Here is a 21,047-nt window from a genome sequence, read left to right on the forward strand (position 1 = left end):
GCAGAGTGATTTTGTGTGTGTGTGTGTGTGTGTGTGTGTGTGTGTGTGTGTGTGTGTGTGTGTGTGTGTGTGTGCGCACCAATGTGGCTTTTTCACGTGCTCAGGAGTCTTACTCTCCCTGTGGGCTATGAGGACAGCCTACCTCAGTTGAACCTGTGTCATAGGTTCTGTACCCCAGAGAGTCATCTTCTTCCCTGCTTGGGGTCACCCCCACCCACACAGCCTCCCCCAGAGCAGCAGAGAAGAAACTCTGGCCAGGAGAGCATCTCCCTGCCTCTCCCTACCCAGTCCCCTCCAGGAGAAAAGGAGCTGAGGAGTGAAGGAAACTGTGCCGGATTCTGTAGTGCTGGCCCCTTGGTAAATCAAGGAGAGCAGGGCAGGGGGGGCTGCCCCAGGCTGGATGGGCTCACGCCGGACCTTTGCCCAGGAGAGTGTCTTGGGACACGGTCTTTTGTCAGCTCCCTCTGTTCAGACGCAGCTGCCCTGTGGCTTGGCTTGGCCCTGGGTCCCCCTGCAGCCATCATGGAGACTTGCCTTACTCTCTCCATCGGTTTTCCCACTGCTGTAGAATCAGGACCATCTGTTTGGGCCTCAGAATAAACCTGGGGGTGGGGCATGGCAGAGATTCGATCTTCATTTGGCATTGAGGTCACAGGAGCCAGGGAAGCCCACATGGCTGCCCACTTCCCACAGTCCTAGAGCATGGCCAGCTGTCCCAGTTCACCCAGCACTGATGGGTTTCCCAGGATACGGGACTTTCAGTGCTGCAGTGAGGACCATCCTGGGCAAACTAGGACGATCGGTCTCCCTACGGGTCAGGGCCAGACCGGTGACTAGACGCTCAGTGAATTTGCACAGTAAACACACCTATACCCAGACCCGGAAACCACACAATACCAGGCCTGCAGCCCTCCCGGTGCCCAGGCTCTGGTTACTTCCTCAGGGGTAACCTGATCCCCATTCTAACATCACGCACCATGTTCACCTGCTTTTGAACTTTATGTAAAAGAAATCATACAGAAAGATGTGTCTGGCTTCTGCCCCACCTTGTTTGTGGCCCCCATTCACATTATGGTGTGTAGCTGTAGGCTGTTCATTCTCGGTGCTGTATAGTGTTTCACCCTGTGAACTTCATCCAGTTGACTTATCCATTCTGTGCCGATGGGCTAGATTCCAGTTCGGGTTATTGTGAGTATTCCGGTACACGTGCTTTAGTGAATATCTTTATGCATTTCTGTTGGATATATAATCTAGAACTAGAATTACTGGCTCATAAGAGCACTTTATTTTAAAATGAAAATTCTTTGAGGTGGAAGAAGTAATTTGGATTACATGGTTTGCTAGATTACTTTTAAAGCTGAGACCTAGGAATAGGGAAGGGCTTTTTGAAATGGGGGGAAAATAATTTTGATGAACGGGGCACCAGCCTGAAGGCATCGGGACGGAGGTGGGAGGAGGGTGGAGAGGTGCCTGTGGAAGGGGGGCAGGTGAGCAGTGGGGGTGGCGGACACAGGCCAGCCCTACGCAGCCTCCTGTAGCCTCCCCAGCATCCGGGCTGCTCTGCCCTGCGGGACGTTTCCTGCTGCTCTCACAGTGGGGACTGAGGTCTGGGAGTCTCTCTCCTCAGCTTGGGCTGTCGGCAGGGCATGTGGTGTGAGAACGGAAGGTGCAGCCAGCCAGATTGCTTCCTCCCAGCCCCTGCTCTGCAGAATTCTGGAGCCACTGCCGGAAGCCCCCAGAAGAGGTTCTCTGGCGGCCCTCGTGCACCCTCCGTCCCTCTCTTTGGAGCTTGGAGTCCTTGCCAGAGGATGCCCCCCGCTCCCCACCATCTCCTTTCTGGGGCCAGTGAGGTATGGAGAGCTGGGGGACGAGTGGTAACAGGTGTCTCCCCCAGCGCAGATTTGGTGAGCACCTCCTAAGTGAGCAGCTGTGTCCCGTAAGTTGTCTTGACTTTGCTGAAGGAACTCCTTCTCACACCCTCGGAGGGATCGGGGCAGAGCCTGTCACGGTACAGGAGACCTGGCTCCACTGCCTGCGCAGGGTCCCCAGGCAGGGTAGAGATGTAGCAGGTGGGGTTGGGGGCCCTTTACCCTTTCACCCCTGATTCTGAAGGGAGAAGCAGGTTTCGTGGATCTGCTGGAGACTTCTGCTCTTACCAATACCCATTGGTTTCTGGCAGGAAGAGAGAGGACCAGGCTCTCTAGGCCACACTTCAACGGTGAAGAAATTCTAAGCCCCGCCTCCTTTTCTAAGACCTCCTTCCCTCTCTTATTTCCCTCCCCCCATTTCCTTAGGACTTGCTGTTCCCTTACTGCCTATGGAGACACCAAAACCCTTCTCTGTGTCCTGCCCTCACCCCTACCCCAGAATTCCTTCTCCTCCTCCCCTCCCCCAAGCTGCTGCCCTGCTTTCTCCTCCCTACCATCTTCCTGCTGTGCTCAGCTGCAGACGTCCCATCTCAGCTCATCTGTGAGCACGTACCATGGTCCAGCGAGGCAGGTCCATCCCCGTCTGGAATCTACCTTCTGGGGACAGCAGCCTAGTGAGCTGGGGAGAAGTCCCAGTGCCCAAGCATCAGGTACCTACTCAGACTCAGATTTGGATGCAGGGCTCTTCAGAGGGATCCAGCAGCTCCACCCAGGGCTGCTTCTTCCCTCTTAGCTGCTGAGTCCAGACATGCTCTCTATTGCAGGTCCTGAGACCTCCAGGCACCCCACATCCACACCAGGCCCAGACACCACCCGCAGGTTTTGCTCTCCAGGGACTTGGGCTGTGGTTAACATGACTAAACCCTGGGTCTGTCTTTCCTAGGCTACTGCACAAAACGATGCCCAGCTCTTCCTGTGGGGCCTGACCAGCCCTCTCAAATCTTCCCACCACACCAGGGAATGAGCATCCAAGGATAAAATGGGATAAAATACTAACCCCTTCCTAAGCGCTCAGCAGTTCTGCTGGAAGATGTATGGCCTCCTTTGCTGGCCATTCATGCAGTGGAGTCATCTGCTTAAAAAGCACCACAGAGAAAGTGTAATTCAAGAGGCATTTCTGCCTTCTGTCTCCTCATGCTCTGTCCTCCAAGCAGAACACGCCCCCGCATCAGATTCCCTGGTGAGGTTTGGCTGCAGTAAGAGATTAAGAAATTAGAACACCCTGCAGTCATGTCCTTAGTTGACTCATTAGCACAAAGACTAATATTTAACCATTAAAAATGAACATTGAGACTCTGTATACACTTGTGAAAGACAATGTCAAGTGAGGAAAAAGTAGACCATCCAAGAACTTGCCCACACTGATGACAATTTTGTGAAAACCAGACAAATTCACTGGTTATGTTGGGGAGAAAAACACTTTCCTCTACCTCTTTGGTTCAGTTCTTGGGGGTCTGCAAGTCAAACTGACAAAAGACAGTTTAACGGGACTTCCCTGATGGCACAGTGGCTAAGACTCCACGCTCCCAATGCAGGGGGCCCGGGTTCGATCCCTGGCCAGGGAAGTAGATCCCATATGCGTGCTGCAACTAACACTTCACATGCCACAACTAAGGAGCCCACATGCAGCAACTAAGACCTGGCACAACCAAATAAATAAATTTTTTTTTAAAAGGACAGATTAACAAAAAGAAAACAGATTTAATTATGTACATATGCACAGGTGTTCATAAAGAAATGTGACTCAAGTTACCTTTAAAATTTGGGGCTTATATACTACTTTAACAAAGAGTGATAAATTATACAGAAATAACTAGACGAAGGAAAAAGGGTTTGGAGCTTCTGGAGGGAGTAAATTGTGACAAGGTGACTAGGAAATGTATAGGGACTGTTCGGCGATATCTAATATGCAGATGACAGTCTTTCTCCTCTTCCTGGGAAGAGAAGAAATGGACAAATAGAACAAATGGAAATTTATGTCACCTTAACAAAGAGAAATTTATGTCCTGCTTTTAGACAGAAAAAGGGAGGACAAAGGGCTAATTGCCTTCAGCTCAAGGCAATTTTTATGCCCAAGTTCATATTTTGGGGAGGTATACTCTGATCCCCTTCAGTTAAAACCCTAGGTAAGACTAGGAAAAGAGGTGAGTAGCTGTGTTTTTAATGCTAGGGTTACTATGTTTGTTAATTGGGTTGAACAACCCAACCATATATGATCCTATGCAAATTCTAGCAATAAAGAAAAAGTACAAGAAAGGAAGTTTAAAAATTCTGCAAAATCCCACCACCACGGAAAGGCGTTACTAAAATTCGAATACTGTCTTCATCGTCAGGCTCTGCATATTTTTTATTTTAGAGACGTACTGTTTATCAGGGGGAATGCTGGGGGAGCTGGGGCAGGTGAGGAGCCAGCCAAGGCTTGGGAGGGATTTCAGATGGATGGGCTGCCAGGAAGGAGGAGTGCCAGGGGCCAGAGGAGAGGAGGCTCTCCCCAACTATGAACATCACAGAGATTAAGCCCTATCTTTGTAGGATGACAGTTCCTAATTAGGAAAGGAGGTTTACAGAAGGCGGCCTTTCAGCATTCCACAGCAGGGTTGTTTACTTCCCTGCCCCCTCCCCCCCCCTCCCGGCGATCTCTTGGAGTGCTGTAGGACTTCCCCTCTTTGTTTCAAATGGAAAGTGCAGAGACAGAATGAAGCATGTAGCTGGCAAGCAAGAGTCAGGCTGCTTCTTGATGGGACTAGTTAAGCCTATGGGCTTCCTGGGAGCCCCTAGGAATTCTAGTCCAGTACCCTTGGTGTATAAGGGGGGAAGCTGAGGCCCAGAGAGGGGAAAGGAATAGCATATAACAGCACAGACTCTGGCCTGGTGAGGTCCCACCCTTCCCTCATTGTGATATGATCGAGAATGATTATCTCCATGCCCTCTGAGAACATAAATGGGTGTCTTGCTTTAAGATATTTTAATGCCATCTATAAAACTCCTTTATTCAAAAGCACAAATATGTTGATTAGGGTGAGATAATTCACACTGAAAAAGCTCTTTTTCTTCTTTTTAATGAAGATTTTCACCAGAGGGTTCCTCCCATGGCAAGCTTTCCTTGCAATATTTCAATAGATTTTGTTTTACAAAACTTAGTTTTTCAGGGCCAAGTGTATTTCATAAGCTGATGCCTCTTGGATGCCAAAACAGCTCCCGAGGGGTTTGCATTATTGTTTATGATGAGGGATTTGGGGAAAGGGTTGTTAGTGAAGCCTTAACTTGGAAGGTTGATGGCATGAGGGCCCTAGATCCATCTCATGGGGCTCAGGTGGGGACAGGGCAGGACCAGCTACATAAATCATAGGGCCCAGTGCAGCATAAAAAGGTGGGGTGACTTGTGTAAACATTAAGAATTTCAAAATGATGGCAGCAGAGCATGAAGCCAAGAGTGGGGCTCTTCCAAGGCCCATGAAGCTGGCCCTAGGTCAGGGTGAGTGGCGGGCTGCACGGCTGGGGGGAAGATGAGGTGCCCGCCAGAGGTGAGAAGTGAGGCCAGTAAGCCAGACGTCTGCTCCGTTCGGCTTTGAGATACTTTACCTTCCAAATTTTATTTGGCTTAAGCTATTGGTAAGTGAGTCATTCCAGAGATCACAGATTGATGGGGCAGTGGGGGTGAACTGTGTACAGAAGAACTGCATAATAGCTATGGTCACAGACCAAGCTCCGTACTGCGGACCAGGCCTCCTGCCAGTGCTGTACGCTGTGATTTACTTCATCTTCCTAGAAATGACTGTACAAATTAGCGGTTAAGCAATAGGCTCATTGGGCTTTTCTGGTGGCGCAGTGGTTGAGAGTCTGCCTGCCGATGCAGGGGTCACGGGTTCGTGCCCCAGTTCGGGAGGATCCCACATGCCGCGGAGCGGCTGGGCCCGTGAGCCATGGCCGCTGAGCCTGCGCATCCGGAGCCTGTGCTCCGCAAAGGGGGGGCCGCGACAGTGAGAGGCTCGCGTACCGCAAAAAAAAAAAAAAAAAGAAAAAAAAGAAATAGGCTCATTGACTGCAAATCCTTGAGCAAGTTACTTACCCCCACTTGGTGCCTCAGTTTCCTTATCTGTTAAACGAAGTAATGAGTTACCTGCCTTAAAGGGTGGTGTTAAGACTGAATGAGTCCATCTGTTTTAGCTCTCTGCCCAGTGCATGGCACATAGTGGACATTTGATAGATGTCTGCTGTTATGAGAATGAGGACACAGGAGAAGGAGAACAGGGAGAGGTGGCAGTGGTGACCACTCCAAGTAGCAGGTTGTCCATCTAACAGAGGAGGAAGCTGACACAGAGAGATGAGGGGAATTGTCCAAGGTCACCCAGCGAATGAACAGGCCATGGTTCCTCTGAGGGAAGTTTTCTGGTTTGGCCTAAATGCCTCAGGCGCATTGACGTCAAGTATAGATGGATCACCGACCCGCATTGCAGGTCCACCCTTCGTGGACACACCCTTGCCGAGCCCCACTTGGGCTGGCCCTGTTCTTGATGCTGATGGTGAGAGGTGGGAGGGCGGGACAGGGTGCAGTGATGAGTGCTGTACCACGTGACCAGTCCACGGCGGGGGGGGGGGGGGGGGGGGGTGTGTGTGTGCGCGCGCGCGCGCGCATGCCTGGAGCCCTGCGAAGGAGGCCATTCCTCCCCCCAGGACCTTGGAGAAGGTTCTGCAGGGCGAAGTTCTCGCCTGGGTGTTGGGGAAGAACAGAAGGCAGGGAGGAAGGCCCTGCAGTGCTGTGTGGAAGTGGTAAACTGAAGAAAAGTCCCTCCGCCTCAGCTTCACAGGCAGGTGGTGTCAACAGGCGGGCGACACCCCAGAAGTACAGTGAGTGAGCCAGCGGGCAGAGGCTGAGAGCCACGCCCCCTTCTCTCCTGGGTGGGAGGGGAGGCAGGCGTGGGGGCGTGGGGGGCGCTCTCACCTCTGACCTCAGGGAGCACTCCCCTGGCGGGACCGCCCTCCCTGCTGGCCTCCCCCATTCACTGCTCTCCTCTCTCCTCCCCCAGGGTCAGTGGACTGTCCCCCTTCATGGGTGACAACGATAACGAAACCTTAGCCAACGTCACCTCAGCCACCTGGGACTTTGACGACGAGGCCTTCGATGAGATCTCCGATGACGCCAAGGACTTTATCAGCAGCTTGCTAAAGAAAGATATGAAGTAATGGGTCGCGATTTCAGTCTTTTCAGCCTCCCCACTCCCCGGACTGGGGTCCAGAGGCAGGGACTCTCTTTCCCTGTCGTGGGCCCCTCCGCACCCGAGGAGGGGAGAATGGGCACTGCGTGCGCAAGGGTCCTGCTCCCTGGTGCCCGACACTCTCCTGTCTTTCGAAGCACAGAAACCTCACCTGAAAAGCAGCGCTTGACTGCCTGTTGACGGAATGAGGCAGCTTGTGTGTGAATAACAACAGCCCCTTTTATTTTCCGTGTACAGCTGTGGCCTGCAGCCGCCCTGCGGAATCCTCAGCCCCCCTTCTGGGGCTTGCAGGGGAGGTACCCTGTTTGCCGGTCCTGACCATACTCCTAGCTATTCTGGCTGGATGCTTATTTTGTATCTAGATCATGTAGGAGCTGCCTGCCTGAGTGTGGCCAGGTACCTTCCACCACTGGCCAGTTAGGCTGTGACCCCAGGCCACTGGGCCCAGCTCCATCTCTGTCCCCTGCAACCGTGCAGACTGTGAGGTTCTCTCCTCCACCTTCTGGGGCTGCCTGGAGCTGCCCAGGTGGTCAGCAGATGACAATAAAGAACATCTGTGAACGTCAGGAGGCCTGAGTGTTCAGGCATATAGACGGCCTAAGGCTGTGAGGAAAGGTCAGACGCCCAAGGTGCTCAGTCAGTATTTCAGGGGGAAGAGGATGGAGGTGGGAGCAGTAGAGGAGGCTAGAGCAGAGGAGGGGAGGTTGAGGGGGTCTTGGTGTGGCTGGAGAGAATTCACTGGCGAGGGGAAGCAGCTACCGTTACGGTAGGAAATGGAGAGGGGCCGTGCACGTGCCGGGAGGGCCGGCCTGCAGCAGGGCAAGGGAGTGGTGGGGTGTTGGCGGGGGGCCACGGGCTGTCGGGCGCCTCACCCACTCTGTGAACAGGTGGCCAGATGAGGCAAGGCCTGGCTCCAGGGGCCCCGGGGAGTCGTATTTGGCAATACAAGCAGCTGTAAGCTTTTCCCCAGAAGGTGGTGTTGAAACGGGTGGCGTGCCGGAGGAAGGCGGGAGGAGTCAGCCCAGAGGCTCTGCATGTGCACCAAGGGGACTTTGTGGCCTAGGTTCTGCCCTGTCTCCCTGGCCCGCAGACCCCTGTGAGGCTGTCGGTCGTCTTGCCCCCTCTGGGGGAAATCCTGTCTGGGACATGAGAGCACAGTTGCTAAAGGAGCGAGGCTAGAGGGTCCCTTAAGTGGTTCGGTCTGGTTTTCTGGTTACGCACCCACCTCTCAGTCCTTTTTAGCCAGCTCAGGGCCAAACTCCTCCAGAGGAGACATTCCACACTCCTTGACAGCGAGGTCTTTTTAGCACTTTGCTGCCCCAGTCTTCACCTCAGAAGCAGGCGTGACCCAAGGAGGATCTAGATGTTGCGGGGGGCCGAGATGCCCCTCCCGTGTGATGGGTCCCCGCTCCCCAGGTGCCTCAGGGAGGTGCGGATCTCCTTCCTAACAACTCTGGTCCAAGGATGGCTTCTGTCAACCAGGCTTCATTCACCCAAGATGTAGTAAATGAGGTATTGTGTGTATACCCTATTTTCTCACCTGACCTTGAGTTTATTCAGAAACGTGTTGGCTTCTCTGTGCTCGTAAAATGGACTCACCAAAGAATTGATTTCATATAGATCAAGACACTAGATTCCCATAAACTCAAACTCAGCATCTCTTCAACCAGAAATCTCCATCTATCAGCACTTTAAAAAATGTTTTTCTATTATAAGTTAATACATGTAAGTTGTACAAACTTTGAATATAAGAAAATTAAAATAATCCATATCCCCTTATCTAAAGACCACTACATTTGCTATAGTTAGCAAATTTACTTTTACTCATTTTCCTACATATGTTAGCACTTGGTATTTTGGGCTTCATTAGTCCTATGACAATTAAGGTGATGGCCTTGAAATATTTCTAGATTCCCAGAGCTTTCAGAAGATTAAATGAGTTTCAGTGCAGTTCTAAGGTTGTCATAATTCATAGGTTGTACAAAGCTGGATGCTTATTTTGTATCTAGCTCATGTAGGAGCTGCCTGCCTGAGTGTGGCCAAGTACCTTCCACCACTGGCCAGTTAGGCTGTGACCCCAGGCCCAGAGAATGTGATCTCTGAGTTTTAATGGGAAAAAGCTGATACTCAACCACACCATAAGATTTGAGAGTTCACTGATTCTCGAAGGTTTGGGCCTAAGGTTTCACTCTTCTCTCCATCAGACAAGGAGGCAGAAGGATCGGGCCTCCACAGTTCCCAGCCCCCACGTGACCAGCAGAATGACCCCACCCTGGAATACGGTGCCAGTCATTCCCAGACATGTCTGCCCTCCAGCACTTAGCCTCCCTAGACCCCAAGGGCAGGTCATGAGACTCCAGTTGCTTACTGGTGTTTAGGCTTTCTCAACACTAATGTATTCTGGGTCTAGTCAGTGTAACCCAGACCAAGAGAGGAAAAAGGCCAAGAGCACAGTGATTCTCACCATGGTGGATGGACTGGGAGCAGACAGCCCTGGGCTCTGCCCTGTGTAACTAGGGACAGGTGACCTCCCGTTTCTGATCTGACCAGCAGTCTCTGTGGTCCCCTTCTGCTCAGAAACCCTCTGATCTCTGCCTCTATTAGAAACCGCTTGGACTGCACCCAGTGCCTTCAGCATACATGGCTAATGAAAGACACCAAGAACATGGAGGCCAAGAAACTCTCCAAGGACCGGATGAAGAAGTACATGGCAAGAAGAAAATGGCAGGTAATGAGGGGTCACTTTGGACTGGGATGTCGCCCCTCATAATTGCTTTATTCAAGCTACCCTCATTCCCAACTTGCCCTGGCCTCACTCCAAAAATGTTTACATTTGTTTCTGAAATAGTCTGGGACCAAGACTGACATTCCATGTCTTCGTGACTAGGGATGAGCAATGTCACCTTTAGGACTATTTGGCAGCCCTGGAGAATGTGATCTCCTTATAGGTAGCGTGATGGTCTTGCATTTCTTTACAGTGAAGGAGGTGGGCACATGTTCCACAAAGAGAGACATGGGAGAGACATAGAGAGGTTGCATGTTACTAGCTACATGTCCTTAGCCAAGTTACTTAACCTTGCTGTGCCTTCGTTTTCTCATCTATAAAATGGGGATATTAGTGGTACCAAATCTTTGTGAGATTCTCACTGTTGTGAGAATTATATGAGAGAATATTCATCTGGCCTTTAGCACATGGCCTGGCACATAGTAAGTGTTCACAGATGAGATCGGTAGCCAATATGTATGGAGGGCTGGCCACGTATAGGGAACATTCAAAGCACTCTCTATGTAGTTTTTTAATCCTGGGAGGCAGGTACTATTGTTATCCCCAGTTCTCAGACAAACAAAGCAGAGAAAGGTTAGGAAGGTCACCCAAGGTCACAGCTAGTAAGTGGGAAAGCCAGGATTCAAACCCAGAGACTGGCTCCAGCGTACAGAGTCTTAACAGCACACAGTTTAATGACACAAATCGCCTCTGATTGTTAGCAGATGGAGAAAATGATCATCCAAAACCATAGAGAACTTATCATGATCTATTTTATTTCTATTATCACTACTAGTATTATAAAATTCCTGGGCTACTGGAGGGTGCATGGTTTCTATACTCAAGGAATGTACAGTGTAACAGGGACCTGAAGCAAATAGACATAAAAGGACATAACACACACCAAGAATTATAAATGTTCACTATAGCTCTCCATTCCCATATATGTGAGTGCGGACAGAGAATGGAACCAGTCACACCAGAGGTGGATGTGAGTCTGACAGGAGTCTGAAGTTGGCCATGGAACATGAGTAGAGCACAGAGAGGAGGGGATAACAGCACAGACGGAGGAAAAGGCGCAGAGGTGGGAACTGGACCTCACCCTGATCATGCTGGCCTGACAGGAGCAGTCTTTTAGCTGGGCATTCAGGGGACTGGGGCATTTGGACCTTGCCTTTGTGGCAGAGAACAAGGAAACCACCATTTTAGGGGCAACTGGGACACTGGTGATTTGCCACACAGAATGACTAAACCGCAGTTCACTGAAAAGTCCAAGTTCACACAAAGGTTGAGAGGAGCAAAGGTGAGAGAGGGGCTTCGGGTGTGTGGGTCTGAGAGACTTCACCCCCTGCACATCTCAGCGGCCTCCCCGAAGTGGGAGTCAGTTCTTGGTTAGCCCCGCCTGAAGGTTTGGGTGGATCTCCTGGCCTCTGTCAAGTACCTGGTGAGTTGGAACACGTGTGCCGCTTACCTTACCCTCTGGTGCCATTAGGGTCCAGTGAAATCAGAGGAGCAAATATTCTTTAAAAAAAAACAAAGCCACAAGAGGACCACAAAATCAAAGGTTGGCTTTATTAATGATCCTGTGGCCAGTAGATCTCAAAGAAATAGCGGTATTTCTGGAGCAGATACGGTGACTGGTATGGGGGTGGGGCAGTTCTCAGAGGAGGGAATTGCACTGGGTTTTGGTTGGATGAGGCCGTGGGCTAAAGGGCAGCCTTATTACTTCAGGCTTCTGGAGGCATCCACACATCTGCTGGTGAACCAAAGCCAGGAAGAGCCTAAACCCAGGGGATAGGCGCAGAGAAGAGATAAGGAAATGGGAGAGGAAATAAATGGAATTTTTCAGTCAGATGTGTCCGGAAACCATAATTTGTGGTGATATCTGAATCACATTTTTTTCTTGTTGTTTACAGTGTTATCAGCCATAAGGTTTTCTGAAAGTGAGAAGGGAAAGGACAGAATTCAGAAAAGGAACATTAATTTCCTATTTTAATATAGGTAGCAGCATTTGGAAATGGCTTTTCCACAGAAACAGTGGTTATGTTTCACAAAATTACATAGAAAAGTAGTCTGCAAAATCCCATTCAACACATAATGTCCCTGAAGCATATTGTCACTGGTAATAGTTCAGCTGTATCTGACCACCTTGTGTTACATCTCCTCCTTAGGAAAATGTTTTCCACATTTTAAACTCTGGATACCAGGACCTTAGCACCCCTGGAATAGGGGGTTCCCTCTGAGAGCAGCTGAGGTTCTGTGTGCTGAGGCGGAGTGGAGTGGAGGGGGATAGAATGGGGTGTGCTGTGGAGGGAGAGGGCCAGGGCAAGCACAGGGGGCCCACAGCGCTCTACAGCTGCGTAAGAAAAGCTTCCTTGCTATCATTCTGGTGTAGTTTTTTTTTTTAAAGCTTATGACATTCTTAAGGATTTTTTAAATTTATTTTTGGCTGTGTTGGGTCTTCGTTGCTGCGCGCGGGCTTTCTCTAGTTGCAGTGAGCGGGGGCTATTCTGTTGCAGTGCGTGGGCTTCTCATTGCGGTGGCTTCCCTTGTTGCAGAACAGGGGCTCTAGGCGCGGGGGTTTCAGTAGTTGTGGCACGTGGCCTCAGTAGTTGTGGCTCATGGGCTCTAGAGCACAGGCTCAGTAGTTGTGGTGCATGGGCTTAGTTGCTGTGTGGCACGTGGGATCTTCCCGGACCAGGGCTCGAACCCATGTCCCCTGCATTGGCAGGCGGATTCTTAACCACTGTGCCACCAGGGAAGCCCCTGGTGTGGTTTTCATAAAAGGGGAAGGAAGTAACATGGGAACAAGCCCCAACAAGCAAGCAATAGATAGATGACTCATTGTATTATTGATTTTAGAATGAAGTTATTCTGAAAGAGGGTAGGTTTTTTATTTATATCAAAAGAATGTTGAAGAGACGTGGTGGTGAGTAATAGCATTGAGGGTGGGTAAGTTGAGCAGGATAACAGGGCCTCTGCATGCAAAATGGAAGCAAAGGACTAGGAATTGGAGGCTTGTGGGCAGCCATCTTTATTCTCTGAGAACCACAAAGACTTCAGCAGTATGGACCAAAGGGCCTTGGGGAAGAAAGCTTTTGACTCAGTATAGCACGGAGTACTCTTGGCCATCACATTTAGATAATACGCATTCTCAGGGGAAATTGTAGTCTTGGGGCTGTTGGTGTTTATGTAGGGCCCATGATGGCTGGCTGGCTCTAGGGTGATCACCTTGCCGAGGTTTTCCAGGGCCTGTCTCAGCTTTATCCCTGTAAGCCCCTCATCCTGGGCAATCCCTCAGTCCTGGGAAACCAGGCTGGTTAGTCACCCTCGCTGGCTCTCCCAGGGGAGGGAGTCTGTGCTCTGTTAGGGAAGCCGTTACAGACCCTGCCCGCCTGGAACACAGGAACCCAGCCTTGGCAAATTGCCGTCCAACAAGAAAAAGGCCTCCTCAAGACAAGAATGGAACTTATCAAGAATTGAATCTTTCTTTTTTGATGTTTTAAAAATTTCCAAAGGTCTCAGTTAGTAAAGCAGCAACCAATTTTCAGCTCAAAGGCATGAAACTGGAAGGCTAGAACATACAGTTCTGACAAATAACTTCCCCACCAACTAGTTTTTCCCGTGAAGCAGCTTCCAAAGATTGACCTCTGATGTGTGGGTTATTAAGATTTTCCCTGTTGAGCACTTACATTTCTTCCTGTTTTAGAAATTATATGGTCTATTGCTCCATCTGATGGAAAATTTCCCCCAATGTGTGGTCTATTCGTTTGTTATTTGCCACCTTCTCTGAAATATTGTAACGCTTTGATTTGCCTTGTTCTCATAGCTTCGTATTAGTCATTTTGTTAACAGAAGAGGAAAGACTTCATTCTTCCACACCATACAAGTGGAGACAGTCCTGCATCCAGGTGTTTGGGATTAGGGAGCCCATGGGCTCAAGGGGAGCGTTCCCTGCTGCACATTTGCGTGTCTGAATCACAGTCTTTCTGTAGAAGACTAGAGCTGCAGGGAGATTTGAATCTTCAGGTCCCACAGTGAGGCCCAGAGAGGGGAAGTGATTTGCACACGTTAGCAGAGTAATGAGTGGTTAGAGAACTAGCCTGTCCCTTGTCAGGCTGTTTCCTTCCTCTCTCAGCAGCTAGTCTGTGGTGCACAGCATCTGGACGCCTCAAAAGATGCTTTGGGTGCAGGGCTGGAAAGCAGTGGTTATGCCTTAGTTTCTTGTCTTAGTCATTCCATTGACCTTAGAAAAGGGATGAGAATCTTTACTTAAAGGTGAGAAACACAGACACAATGTGTATAATTGGGGACTTCTTGACCTAAATCCTATGCTTGGTAGAATTTTCACAATGCAAAGAAAATTTTCAAGTCCTGGCATCTTTTTCAGTAAAAATTCTGTCCTCTCCCAAGGTGCCTTGACTAAGAAAAGCAAAGTGCTGTGCTTTTCATTTCTTTGGGTGCTGCTTTTTGATGCTGGGTGTACATCAGGGAAGAACTGTAGACTTGTGCTGGGGCCAGCCAGAGTATTTCTCGAAATCTCTTTAAGTATCTGAATCATAAATAGAACTAAATGAGACCTTGGAGATCATCCTGTCCAACCCCCTCCTTATACAGAGAAGGAAACTGAAGCCCAGGGAGGTTAAGCGACTTGCCTATGGTCAATAGAAGGCCTTTTTTTTTTTTTTCTCTTTTCCCAGCGGGACCTGTGGGATCCGTAGTAACTATTCTCTTGGCCAATTAAAATCCTATCACTAGCATTGTTTTATGAGAAACAGCCTCCACTGGGCCCTGTCAGCAGTTAAGTCTTTGGAGCCGTCTCAGCCTGCAGTTGCTTTATATAAACTATCCCTTTTATGGGAGTTGAAGCACAGTATGAAAAGGGTTTTTGTCTCATGTTGACCTTGTTTAGTCACATTAACGCACACATCGGTTCCAGGCCCCATTCCATTCTCCGAACATCTTCTGACACGCTGATAGTGCTGAGCAGAGCAAGGTTGGGCTCACTCCTCTGCAGAACCTCGGCACGCAGGAGGCCCTTGTTTCAAGGACAGCTGCTTCTCCTGGGCTGGGCTCTTTTCCCTGAGCCCCGCTGCCCAGCTGGAACCAGTGACACCGCCTGAGTCCAACGCCAGTGTCTATTTTCCAGAAAACGGGCAATGCTGTGAGAGCCATTGGAAGACTCTCCTCTATGGCAATGATCTCAGGGCTCAGTGGCAGGAAATCTTCAACAGGGTCACCAACCAGCCCACTCAATGCAGAAAAACTAGAATCTGAAGGTAAGGAGCTCCAGGAAGATTTTCTCCAGCCCGATGGTGACAAAGGAAGGGATGGGGGATGGACAGGCATTTAGAGGTTTTTTTTTTCTTAAGGTGGGGGGATTGGGTTTTTTAATAATACAATCTACAAGGAAAAATTTGAAACTACTTTTACACTGCCCTGACAATAATTATTAAATGTAGTATTCTTTAATTGTTTCACCTTAGGTTTAACTATTTTCAGAAGGAGAGTTATTTGTCTAATAGAACTAGATGATCTCCACTAACCTTTTCCCTATATTTTACATAAGAATTAGCAAAGGCTTTATTAAAAGTTTCGTTTTTCTCATTACAAAAGCGATGCTTGTATAACAGGCAAACATAAAATAAAAATCACATATAGCAGTGTACTTTTTAAAAATATCCGTTTTTTTAACGTGTCTTTGCGTTTTCCTTTTAAACAAAAATTGACTCATATAGTCCATATTTGTTTGGTATTTTTCATGATGCTGGAATATGTCGTTTGAACTGGGTAGACAGTGACTGGCAGGGCCCCTCCTAGACACCAACAGGGTTAGTTACTTGCCCACCGTCTTTGAGATGCTGCCCCATCCATCTCCTCAGTGAAGGCCTTGGCCTCTTCCTGCTTCAGATGCATGTAGGGTCTGGCCCTTATCCTGAGGTGGCTCATTTGGCCTGAGACACTCCTCCACCTCCCACCACTGCCTGATGCTTTTCGTATCCAAAGGTGAGAAGCTGAGTCTAGCTCCCTTTGTGCATAAGACAGGGTAATCGGTGAGGCTGCTTGCTGAGCTGCTCTGATGCAGCCCGGGACCGAGACTGCTGCACATGGGCCTGGTCCCTCCTGCTCCAGCCCTGCCACTCTCCAGGTGACCCAGAAATAGCCTGAAGGGGAAGGAGAGGATCAGGAGCCACTCAAAGTTACAGCTTTTCCCTGGACCAATCCCAAACCCTGGTCCAGAGTCATACACTGTGAAGGCAGTATCCGTGTGGAGAATAGAGCTATTGGCAAATCGCAGATGCCTCTAGGACCTGGCTCTTCCCTTCCAAGGAGCAGATGAAGGCCTGCTGCTTCCAGAGGAGGGCAGAGGGGGTACAGAGATCAGGTGGGATGGCGTGCTTCCGTCCTTCTTCGATACCCTCAACTGAATCCTGAAGCAGCATGAAATGCAGCCAGATAACTTTTTTAAAGATTATTTCCTTTTTCAGTGTGTCAGCATAAGGGAGGGAGTCCAAACATTTCCCCAGTTTGGTCACAGTTCTCTCTTCTGCCAAAATCATTTGGCAGCAGGCCAGCCAGTCCCCAGGAGAAAGGTGTGCTTATGATTCAGTCCTCTAAGCGCCATTATTTGCTAAATTATAACAACTTAAAAAAGAAAAAAAGAAGTCAGCTTTTTTAAACCAGGGAAGAGGAGAGAACAAGGAATAAAGAAATTACCATGTCCTCTTCCCCGTCTTCTAGAAGATGTCTCCCAAGCTTTCCTTGAGGCTGTCGCTGAGGAAAAGCCCCATGTAAAACCCTACTTTTCTAAGACCATTCGTGATTTAGAAGTTGTGGAGGGAAGTGCTGCTAGATTTGACTGCAAGATCGAAGGTAAGTTTGTAGCTGTTCTTCCCTTACCTACAAAAGGGGTATGGTTGGCTGGTGGGCCCCTACTGTGTGCCCTTGGCAGAATGTCAGTTCTGGGGCAGCCAGGCTGTGAGGGAAAATGGGTCAGGAGGAGTTGGCCCACTGCCCCACTCTACCTGCTTAAGATTAGGGCCATTCAGTGACTCACTGAGGGCACACCGGATATTTCACCTACTTACATCAGCCACTACACCCAAGTTAAAAGTGGTTTATCATGGACCTATTTGGCTATGGAATGTGCTTAATGAAATGAGCTTTGCAAGCTTATGGGAAGCATGTGAACTGCCCACCAAAGGCTCTCAAAGGAAGGCTGGCACAGAGCATAGGATGCAGAGAAGGCAGCTCTGCTGTTAATCACTGGGCTCTGTGACCTTGGGCGGTGATTCAGCTCTTCTGAGCCTCTAGTCCTCATCTGTAAGACAGTGTCTAATGCCTTGAGTGGCTCTGGAGACTGTGAGATAACATGTGGAAAGGGGAAACCTTTCAAGTCTTTTAAAGATGTCATGGAGTCAAGGGAAAAGTTGTGGATCTGGTAAGTGCAGAGACAGCCTGCGGTGTGACTTCAAACTGAGGGAAGTTGGGATCCAGGCCCTTGTGCTGTCTTCCCCATGTTTCTCTGCCTGCTAGAAATAACGTGGCCAGAATGAGTTGTTAGAGCTCAAGGGACCCTAAGGGATCTTAGCATAGCACCTGAGAAGTTAGCAGTGTTGGTGACACATAGCATTTCAGTCTCAACAGACTGCAACATTCTAGAAAGATAAGTGGCAAGATAAGACAGGCCTCTTTGCTTCAGGTCTGTGACTGTTGTGTGCCAACCAGAGTGGAGGGCTATCTCCCATTTCGGTCAGACCAACTTCCCCAAGGCAGCATAGCACAGGACAGCAGTGATAACGAACCATGCCTCCCACTTTGTAAGATTCTCCAGCAGTATGGCTAGATAATGCCTTTTGGGTAAAGTAACCCAAAGGTAGGTATGAAAAAACAATTTTTCTCCTGCATCACTATATTACCAAGATGCCTTATAAATGCCTCGCCTACCATAATCTTTCTCTTTTTTCATTCAATTTTTTTTAAAAAGTGGATGTGCTGCCTTTGCTAGTGTGGAAGTGCTCAGATTGGGGGTTCTGCTGAGAGTCCTGGGCCACTGCTTGTAGCTCTCACCATCACCGCTGTCTTTGGGTCTTAAGTTCTTTACTTTTTCCTTTATTTTTTAGAAAATATTATTTCATAATAATTATCTTTTTGCTTACTTTTCTCTTTGGGATTATTTTCTTGGTATTTGCATCACTTTGGATGCTGAGGAGAAAGTAAAGCATATGGATGCTGTTCGTTAAAAGCAAAATTCTACTCGAAAAGAATGTTAGAATTCTTATGTGTAATTTGTATTCTAGCTGGGGCTACAATTTTGTCCTGTAAAACTACTTCTCCAAAGTTTAAAAACCAGTCAGTTAGTATTATTATGTTTTTAAAGACATAAAACATATATTTTAATGCTGAACTTTGCAGCAACATGACTAATGCATAAAATGAGACGAATGAGTCTGTCTTTGGATCAAACTAAGACAAATACTGCTTTCTTTTTCCTAGCAGTATTGTCAGTTCCCCTAATTTATGTTTTACAGGTCTGTTATCATCTTTGAATTATAATTTATACACCATAAAATTCACCCATTTTAAGTATACAATTCAATTATTTTTAGAAATATACAGAATTGTGCAGTCATTACCACAATCCAATTTTTAAACATTTCCATCACCCCCAAAAGATCCCTTGTGCCCATTTTTTCTAACTCTTATTTATTTAAATTTATTTAAGTTCTTTTATACAAGATTAAAAAAAGTTTTCTTTTAATCCAAGAAGATATTTAGCTCCAGGCATGTGGTTGGAACTGGGACAGTGTTCCGGGGAGTTAGCTATATCTGTGTTAAGGTGGGAGGTGGTACAAGCCTTACATGGCTGGGGAACGGGATGCCTGTACAATACCTTATGTGGCGTTTCAGATATTAGTGTTTACAATACATGCCCCTATTCAAATGTAAATATCAAAATAGATGGTAAAAGCCAACATCATAATTTTTTTTCCCTTTACCCCCTTAATCAATAGAGGTAGCTCAAGAGTTTGCATGAACTGATAATAAGTTTTAAATAATAGTTTCTGCAACTTGTGTTCCCTCCCTATGATACAGGATACCCAGACCCTGAGGTCGTCTGGTTCAAAGATGACCAGTCAATCAGGGAGTCCCGCCACTTCCAGATAGACTATGATGAGGATGGGAACTGCTCTTTAATCATTAGTGATGTTTGCGGGGATGATGATGCCAAGTACACTTGCAAGGCTGTCAACAGTCTTGGAGAAGCCACCTGCACAGCAGAGCTCATTGTGGAAACCATGGAGGAAGGAGAAGGAGAAGGGGAAGAAGAAGAGGAGGAAGAATGAAACAAAGCCAGAGAGAAGCAGTTTCTAAGTCATATTACAAAGACTATCTCTCTAAAGCTCAAAAAACCCAAGACAGTAGAAGCACCTAGTGTGATAGATTACTTAGTTAGGTCATTTGGGGGTTGATTCTTCAGCAATAGTGGTTGATACCCAGCAGCGTTACTAAGGGGCATTAATTTAAATTAGCTGGCACCTTAAGATTCTAGTACAGCTAGATTTCATTTTGGGAAATCACCAGTAACTTGCCTGACCAACCAATTTTAGAGAAAAAGTAACATAAGGAAGCTTTATCTGGGCAAAGTCATATAAATTCTCCAACTGAAAGCACTCATGAAAAAACAAGGTCACAGCCCTGCCCAGAGGGTCCCTGGAGATGGGGGTCTCTCCCAGCTCCTACTCCAGAGAACCGGGTCTCCTCCAGTCCTGTAGCACTTCATTCTGCAGGCAGTTGAGCCATTTTAACTTACGAGGCACAATATTTCCAAAGCATACTATAGACATTTGAACTTTTCATTTCCATCCCCTGTTCTACCAGCCAGTTTTTCTGGATCTGGACTTGCCATGAGTTTAAGCATTAGGGATATTACACTTCTTAGATTCTGAAGACCCGTCTCCTGCTCATGGATGACTGGCTTCCTTAGGAAAAACAGAATCTCCTTTCTTCCAAAATCAGTAGGAGATCTAAACTTATCCCCTCTTTGAAGATTTCTACAGGAACCTATGGAAAAAAAATGGAAAAAAAATCCTTGTTAATGTGTTTTTCTGAAACCAGGATTCATACCTGCGCTGTTTTAGAATATCAGCTCTGCATGTGTGGTAAAGATTTTTGTGTTTGAATGTATGAAAAAACAGTTTGCTGAAAAGTTAGTCTTAATTATTTATTGGCCACTATGAAATAGATTTCAGCTATAGAACTCCACATACTTTGGAATCTCATTCAGGATAGTCTGAGTTTAATATACCTTCATTTTTAAACGTGCTCCAGAGAACTCTACTTACCTTATGGATTCCACGAGACTTTTCTTCTTGAATGTGCATCAGTCATGCCTTGCCCCCGACCTTGAAATATATTCTTAACCTGATAAATGCACTCAGACTTGCATCTTTAGGAATTTTTAACTTTCTTTCACTACATTGGCACTTAAATTTTTCTTTATAAAACTTTTTGAAGGGCATAAACAAAGACCATAAACTGATATGCCTAATACATTTCCTCTGTGTGTGTGTAACATTCCAAATACTTTTTTCTTTTCCACTGTTTGTAAAGCGCAGCAGTTTAATATTTCAAGGGACTTTTTGCGAGTTCCTTAAGAACTAATTTTAAATTACTTCAGTGCAATCCTACACAGTATCAACATTAGAATTTTGATGTTACTTAGTCTTATGTTATCTTCCATTCTATTTTTATCTGCTTCTTGCTGCTAGTTTCAAATTGCCAGTATTTTTCTTTTTGCTTTTTAAGCAGTTACAACATTTTTCATATAGCCACAGTATTGCCACAGTTTATTATAATAAAGTGTTTTAAAATTTGATTTAGAGCATTCAAAGCTTTTCTTCATCACTTTTGATTGTGTTTAGACTATAATCTTCGTGTGCATGTATGCTGTATATGTGCGCGCATGCGTGGTGTGTATGTTTGTTTACAGGTTTTTTGATGCCTTCTTGAAGTTGTGTTAATGTTCTCCCAGTTTATTATGCCATCAGAATGGTAAATGAGAACACTACAACTGTAGTTAGCTCACAATTTTTAAATAAAGGCTACCACAGTGCATGCTCTTTGTTCAGTCTTTGC

The 21,047-nt window shown here is 47.4% G+C and overlaps 1 protein-coding gene across 12 annotated transcripts in view; it reads left to right on the forward strand.

The window, feature by feature from the left end:
• MYLK (myosin light chain kinase) overlaps positions 1-21,024 on the forward strand; it is a 268,618-nt gene extending 247,594 nt beyond the window's left edge. For 8 of the 12 annotated variants that reach the window (XM_079922579.1, XM_079922588.1, XM_079922586.1 and 5 more), the window contains 5 exons: positions 6,956-7,108; positions 9,749-9,872; positions 15,058-15,187; positions 16,650-16,781; positions 19,005-21,024. In XM_079922579.1, the coding sequence (XP_079778705.1) occupies positions 6,956-7,108; positions 9,749-9,872; positions 15,058-15,187; positions 16,650-16,781; positions 19,005-19,255 (790 nt within the window). In that variant the 3' untranslated portion in view covers positions 19,256-21,024. Of the gene's footprint in view, positions 1-6,955; positions 7,109-7,987; positions 8,657-9,748; positions 9,873-13,678; positions 15,188-16,649; positions 16,782-19,004 lie in introns of those variants that run through there. The other 4 variants (XM_079922587.1, XM_079922589.1, XM_079922581.1 and 1 more) reach the window with 3 other exon arrangements.
• Positions 21,025-21,047: the final 23 nt, after the last annotated feature.

This window comes from Stenella coeruleoalba (assembly GCF_951394435.1).
Source record: "Stenella coeruleoalba genome assembly, chromosome: 5".
NCBI lineage: Eukaryota > Metazoa > Chordata > Mammalia > Artiodactyla > Delphinidae > Stenella > Stenella coeruleoalba.